The sequence below is a fragment of the Camelus bactrianus genome, chromosome 24 (assembly GCF_048773025.1).
Source record: "Camelus bactrianus isolate YW-2024 breed Bactrian camel chromosome 24, ASM4877302v1, whole genome shotgun sequence".
NCBI lineage: Eukaryota > Metazoa > Chordata > Mammalia > Artiodactyla > Camelidae > Camelus > Camelus bactrianus.
In genome coordinates, this window is record NC_133562.1 from 14,505,134 (window position 1) to 14,511,386 (window position 6,253).

Sequence of the window (6,253 nt, forward strand, 5' to 3'; positions counted from 1 at the left end):
GTCTGAAATCACATTTCAAATAAAACGCTTTCTGCCAGACCCGTTTATAACAGCTTCCAAATCCCAGTAAGTAACATGCTGCGTTTCCTGCACTGTGACCGTGGGAAGTGAGGGTGTGTCTCGGTGCTTACCGATGCCCGGAGCCACATAGATGAAGTAGAGGCAAGACGAGGAGAGGGAGAAGAAGAAGATGAAGGCGAGGAGGGAGCGATTGGAGACCCGCATCATCCGCCGGAGCACAGACATCTTCCTTTTCCCGGCCAGCAGCTCGGGCTGCGCTCTCAGGCCGGACTTGGGGACACCGTCCAGGCCCTACACTTCCATGAATGTGCTAAAAAAAAAAAACCCCGAGACCGCAGCGGGGTCCGCGCGGGGAGGCTCTGGGGGAGAGGGCCCGAGAGGCAAGGAGAGAGGAGGGAGCGGACGGAATGAATGGGAAGGCGGAGAGCCGGGGGAGGGGAGAAGCGGGCGAACGCGGGGGAGGGGAAGGGGAAGAGAGGACGCGGGGCGTGGGGGCCGGGGACCAAAGGACCCGAAGAGGCCGTGGAAAGGCGAGGACGCGCGTTTATCGCCCGGCAGCGGCGGGAGGAGGGGCTGCAGGTGGGGAGATGCGCGGGCTGCTCGCCGCGGCGCCCCTGCGGAGAGGACCCGCCGACTGCAGCACGCCGGGCTGCCCCGCGGCTCCGGCTGCCTGCGCCCGCCGGGGTCCAGGTCGCGAAGCCCCCGCGCTCAGGGTCCCGGCCCCCCACGCTCCGCAGGCCTGCGTCGCCGCCGCCGCCGCCTCCTCGGGGCCGCGGCGTCTCGTGCCTGCGCGGGGCTAGCGTGGGCGCCGGGGCCGCAGCCGGCGCGCGCGACGCGCGGGGGCCCGCGGAGGCCCTGGGGGCCGAGGAGCTGGGCGCTCGCGGGCGCGCAGCCTCCTCCTCATGCCGCTCCGGGCCCCGGCGTCCCGCGGCAGCCGCGGGAGCCGAGCGCAGGCGAGGGCGGCGTCCCGGCCAGCAGCGAGCGTGCTCCGGCTCCGGCTCCGGCCACCGCCAGCTGCCCGCCCGGCCGCAAGGGCGGCAACCACAGCAGCATTACAGCCGCCGGCCCGGGGTGAGGCGCCCCCGCCGGCGCCGCCCCCGCACGGCCCCCGGACTGCAGGAGAAGAACCGCCGGACGGCTCGCGCTGCGGGTAGAGCCGAGGAACCCGAAGAGGAGGAGGCCGGGCGCCGTCGGAGACGCGGCTGGGTCGCAGAAGGGGCGGACGTTCAAGGGCCGGGTAGTGGCGGAGGAACACCCGGGCCGGCGAGCGCGTCCAGAGACCCCCGGGGGCTCCGCGCGCTTGCTCGGAACTGCAGGCGGCGCTGCGCCGGCCCCGAGGAAACCAGGAGGCCCCCGCCCCTCCCCCGAAACACCGCGCCTCCTGATTGGCCCGCGCCGCACTGCGCGGAATAACCTGCCCCCACCCGCGCGCGCGGGGACCCGCGCCCCTGCCGCCTCCTGCGTCACCGTCGCCCACGCCGGCTTGGGGACCCCAGCGCTCGCCGCGCTGCCGGGGACTGAAATACTGATCTTGAGGCTCGGATGTGTTCCTTCCTGGGACTTGGTAATGAAAGATGCTGTGCCTGGAGGGAAAAAGGAATCTCGAGGAGGATATGAATGGTGTGCTTTTATCCCCAAAATACACGAACATGGTGTTTTCCGGTCCTGGATTAACGAAACCTCCCATCCCGCACTTCCTATAGAAACGTACTGTCAGGATGTGGTACGGCTCGATGCGTACCCCTCGTAATAGGACTTGCCTTCCCATCTGAAGGTGAGCACTGGGTAGTCCTACTTTAGCTGTATTGGTTCAGGCAGGGCAGAAAAGACTTATGCGCAGCCTATAGGCCCTTGAGCGCTGCAGCACCAACCACCTTCAGTAGACAGATTGTTGTAATGCAACTCCTAGGTCGTGGTCTATCTACCCTTAGTTCAAAAGCTGCATTTACTTTCTAGCTAGTCCTTAGCTATGTCACATTTTTCCAGCGCCTGTTTTCAGGTGTTTCTTTTGCAACTAATCGTGTAGGAAGTGGCTGGATGCTCCCTGCCATTATTTGCTCAGTATTTCCAGATGCAGTGGTATTGAACCACCGATTGATTGCCAGCAAATTTGGTGTCTTCTCAACAAGATAACCCATGCCTAGAATCGTCTCTGAGATACTGCTATGCTATGTGGAGCCTGACCGAGTTTATAATTCCACTAAGGCCTTTCATTAACTGGAACTCATGCCAAGCTAGTACCTCTCTTCTCAGCCTTCAAATGGTGGGTGTGATACCGCCTTGTAAGGCTGTGGGATTAAACGGGATAAATGTAAAATGCGAAACATGATGTCTGGCACCTAAGAGGGTCCCTTAATATCCCATTAGACAGTTGTGTGGATGGAATCATCAGGTTCAACTTCATTTCTTAGTATTTTGTTTTTTGGGATACTTACAAGTTACTCAACTTCTCTGGCTAATTTGATATTTAATGTAAAAGGAAATGACACTATTTTATCACACTTTCGGATGCTTAAGGGGAATCTGAAATACAAAAATGGAGCAACATATTAAGTGAAAGATAAAACTCACTTTAGAAAAAAAATACCTATGCAAGCAAAAGAAACCCATGAATAGTGAGAAAGCAAAGTTATAGTAGTTCCCTCTCTGACCCTGCTGACTTTTATCTCTGTTTGCACCAGTACTACTGGGTGTTTACAGTGCTAATACTACTGTGCTGGCTTAGCCATGGACAGTGCTTCTCAGAAGGGTTGGCTTTTTAAAAGGAAAGTTTTCTACAAAACTAAGTGTAAAGTATTAGCATCTTAGAAACCAATGATTATTCTTATTTTAGGAAACCTGAAGTCTGTGTATAGATGTGCCTGGCTGGCACAGTTGACCACCATTGGTATCGCTCCCCAAGTTCACCATGGTTCTTATTTAAACTGATTAGTTTTCCCCTGGAGTTAAGTACCAGAGAACTAGTTCAGTCAGTGCGCCCATTAGTATTGTTGATTGCCAGCCACACAGAGAGGCAGCCAGGCAGCCTGCAGTTGAATCCCAGGCACTCTCTTGTCAAGTGACCACCAAGATTACTCAGAGTTCCTTGTGCCTCCATTTCCTCATCAGCAAAAGAAGATAAACATAGTACCTAGTAGAGTTGTTGTAAGGACTAAATTAAGCGAGTTAATGCCTCTAAAAAGCTCAGGAGAACCTGGTACCTAGTACGCACTATTTGAATATTTGTTAAATGTCTTCTTTAAAATCTTTCCTTTAGATCACTCTCTGCCAACAGTAACGTGATGCTGGTCTCTTCCTGTTTAAAAACCAAATTTCCTAATGAGTCAGCCATGAAGTCTCAATCTCTAGTGTCTGAAGGATGCTTCAGGGTCTCAGCTCATTTGTAAAGCAAAGATCAGTGAAATACTCAGAGCCAAATCTTTTCAAGCCCAGATTATCAACCGATACTTCCTCAGGAGCCAGGTAAGGCCCCCAACAGAGTGACCATGTAGAAACCTACTGAGTTTAATTTTATGATATCGAAGAGACTTTAAACTTAAAATTGTAAGACATGACTTAAAATAGCAAGACACAATTTCTCTTAACTGCTTTGTTCTACATATAGTACCACCAAGTATTCTGTTTATTATTTTCTGTCCACTAGGTTTTCTATTTATATTAATCAGAAATATACTACTGAGGTGGTAATTACCACAAAAAAAGAAAAATGTACTTCTTTAAGGAGATGGGTGACATTTTACTTGGACTGTGCTGAGGGTAAACAACGTCTATGAAGTGTTTTGGATTTGTTCATAACCTTGGTAGAATAAAAATCAATGCAGTTTTTTTTTTCCTGTGAATTGGGGTGAAAAGAGAATGAGAAAAGCATGTAGAATCTCACTTTTGTGATTGCTTAGGGCTCAGACTTCCATGTTACAATCACTGATTAAACATAGTAATTTTATATATTTAAATACGTGGTCTCAGCACTTGAGATTCAGTTAAAGAAAATTGGTAGGTTGATAAATTGTGCTTAGACAGTTGAATTTCTTTTTTTACTTACATAATTGGAATGTAGATTGTATAAGAGTTGGACATTGGCATGATTCAAAAAATGGAATATTTATTCTAAAATATTGTTATTGTACAGAAACTTCCCTTAAATAAAGCCCATTTTCCCACTGATTTTCATGATAGAGTTCTGCTGAGAAAAAAAAATTAGTCCCTATCTCTTATGTAGGTTATGTTAAAGAAATCTTATAAATATATTTGAGAGCAAACATAATCACCTTAGAGCCAGGTTTTAATAATCTTGTATAAATATATATGAAATAGTGGAGAACTTGATAACACTGTATTATAGTTAAATTTTAAAAAGAAACCACTGTAGTGGCAACAATCCTTACCTAATTCAGCAGTTGACCCAAATTTCATACTCATCTCAAATTGCCTTAATCCCTTCATCTCGAATCCAAGCTCATTCTTTCACATCATAAGGATGCCCTACAGCATTTCAAGTATTCAAACCACTTTCCTATCATTTTCGTAACATCCCTTTGGGGTAGATATGGCGACTATCATTATGTCTACTATATTATTATGCCTCAGGGAGGCACACTGTCTGACCTCAGGTCACACGCTGACAGGTAACAGAGCTCAGAAAAGAGCCAAGATGTTGTCAGCCTCATTCAGTGCCCTTTCCACAAACCACACTGGCTGCCATTTTCACATGGATTCCTTTGCTTACGTGGGCAAATGTTTTATTTTAAATATTTCTATCAATAAACATATACAATCCATTTTTCAGACTTTCTCTACCAATTTTGTCTCAGACATCTGTATCAGTACATGACTGGTACTACATGGAAAGTAAAGTTAAGGCCCAACTGTCTGGTTCTTGCTTGTAATCAGTTGATAAGTCAAAATGAGAAAATTGATAGATTGTGTTTGCTTTATCTATTCTTTTTTTCTCAGCATAATGCTAGGTTTATTCAACAGATTGCTGTTTTTGCCTTAAAGGGAGCTGCCAGGCACTAGCCACTGACTTGCTCCCTAGGCTGCCTGGAAAAAGAAGCCTGCCCAGTGATGCTGGAATGAGAATCTGTTCAGAAAACGATGAGGTTCAAGGGCAGGGGAACAGACAATAAGAAGCAGAGATGGGAGACTGAAAGAGTAATGAGTCACATCCCAGGCAGTGCCCTGTGTCTTGCGTGGAAGGAATGCTCTTGAAGCCACCCCCAGGGTACACGTGGAGGCTGCCTCTTGGCCTGCTTGCTTCCTCTGCCCAGGCAGCCTGCCTGAAGGCTGAGGGAAACTAAAGGCTCGGCACATGTGTGACCCAGACGCGCAGGGCACCTCGGGTGTTGTGCACAGCAGCCGGGCATCTCAGCCCTACAGAGAAGGCCCGTGAACTTGGCCACTGAACAGACAAAATAAACATCCACATTCCCAGAGCAGCCTTGAATTCTAAACAGCAGTTAGTCCTGGGTAACCTGAGGACAACCTTTCTGATTAATACACACATCCGTAATAAAAAGAAGGAAGAAACAATTCCTAGTGCTTGACGTAGTGAATAGAATCTGTTGGTCATAGTCCAAATAGCCTACCCTCATTCGTTTGATTTTTTTAAGAAGTCATTTCCTGAACACAATTCCATTTGGATAATATACAAAGTAGTTTCCCAAACCTGGTACAAAAGCAGGGTAGTAAATAATTATTGAATGAATGAATGAACGCAGTCTTAACTTTTACACTATTACGTATATTCCTTCAGGTTTAGTGTAACAAGAAGTACGAGTTAGTTCAGTTTCTCTTACCCAGAGCATGTTATCAAACGAGCCATCTTCATAGGTGAATGACTCACAGAAGTAGAGGGTAAAATACATAGATGACAGGTGTATATTCTGAAAGTGTTCTTTTATTATATCAAGAATCTTCTAGCTGTGGCAGACAAAAGCATTTTAAGAAATGCAATTATGATACACAATAGCTTTTAATGAAGGATATTGGTAGGCCATTTATTATCATATTTAACATTTTAAGTCTCAGAATGTCCTCGGTCTGTGATTAAATCACTCTGGGAAAAATACTGGTTTTGGCGCTTAAATGGGTAAATGTCAAAATGAGAAATAGGTTTCAGGTAAATACGATAAAGGATTTCAGTGTTTCTGTGTCTGAAAAGGTAATTCTAGAATACTGAGATCCTGGAAGGGACCATGTAGCTCAGTGGAGGAGCACATGCTTAACATGCACG

General features: G+C 47.8%; 1 protein-coding gene across 3 annotated transcripts in view; it reads right to left on the bottom strand.

The window, feature by feature from the left end:
* B4GALT6 (beta-1,4-galactosyltransferase 6) overlaps positions 1 to 767 on the bottom strand; it is a 124,151-nt gene extending 123,384 nt beyond the window's left edge. Inside the window, exon 1 of one of the 3 annotated variants that reach the window (XM_074352209.1) lies at positions 132 to 767. In XM_074352209.1, the coding sequence (XP_074208310.1) occupies positions 132 to 246 (115 nt within the window). In that variant the 5' untranslated portion in view covers positions 247 to 767. The remainder of the gene's footprint in view (positions 1 to 131) is intronic. The other 2 variants (XM_045510378.2, XM_010946791.3) reach the window with 2 other exon arrangements.
* Positions 768 to 6,253: the final 5,486 nt, after the last annotated feature.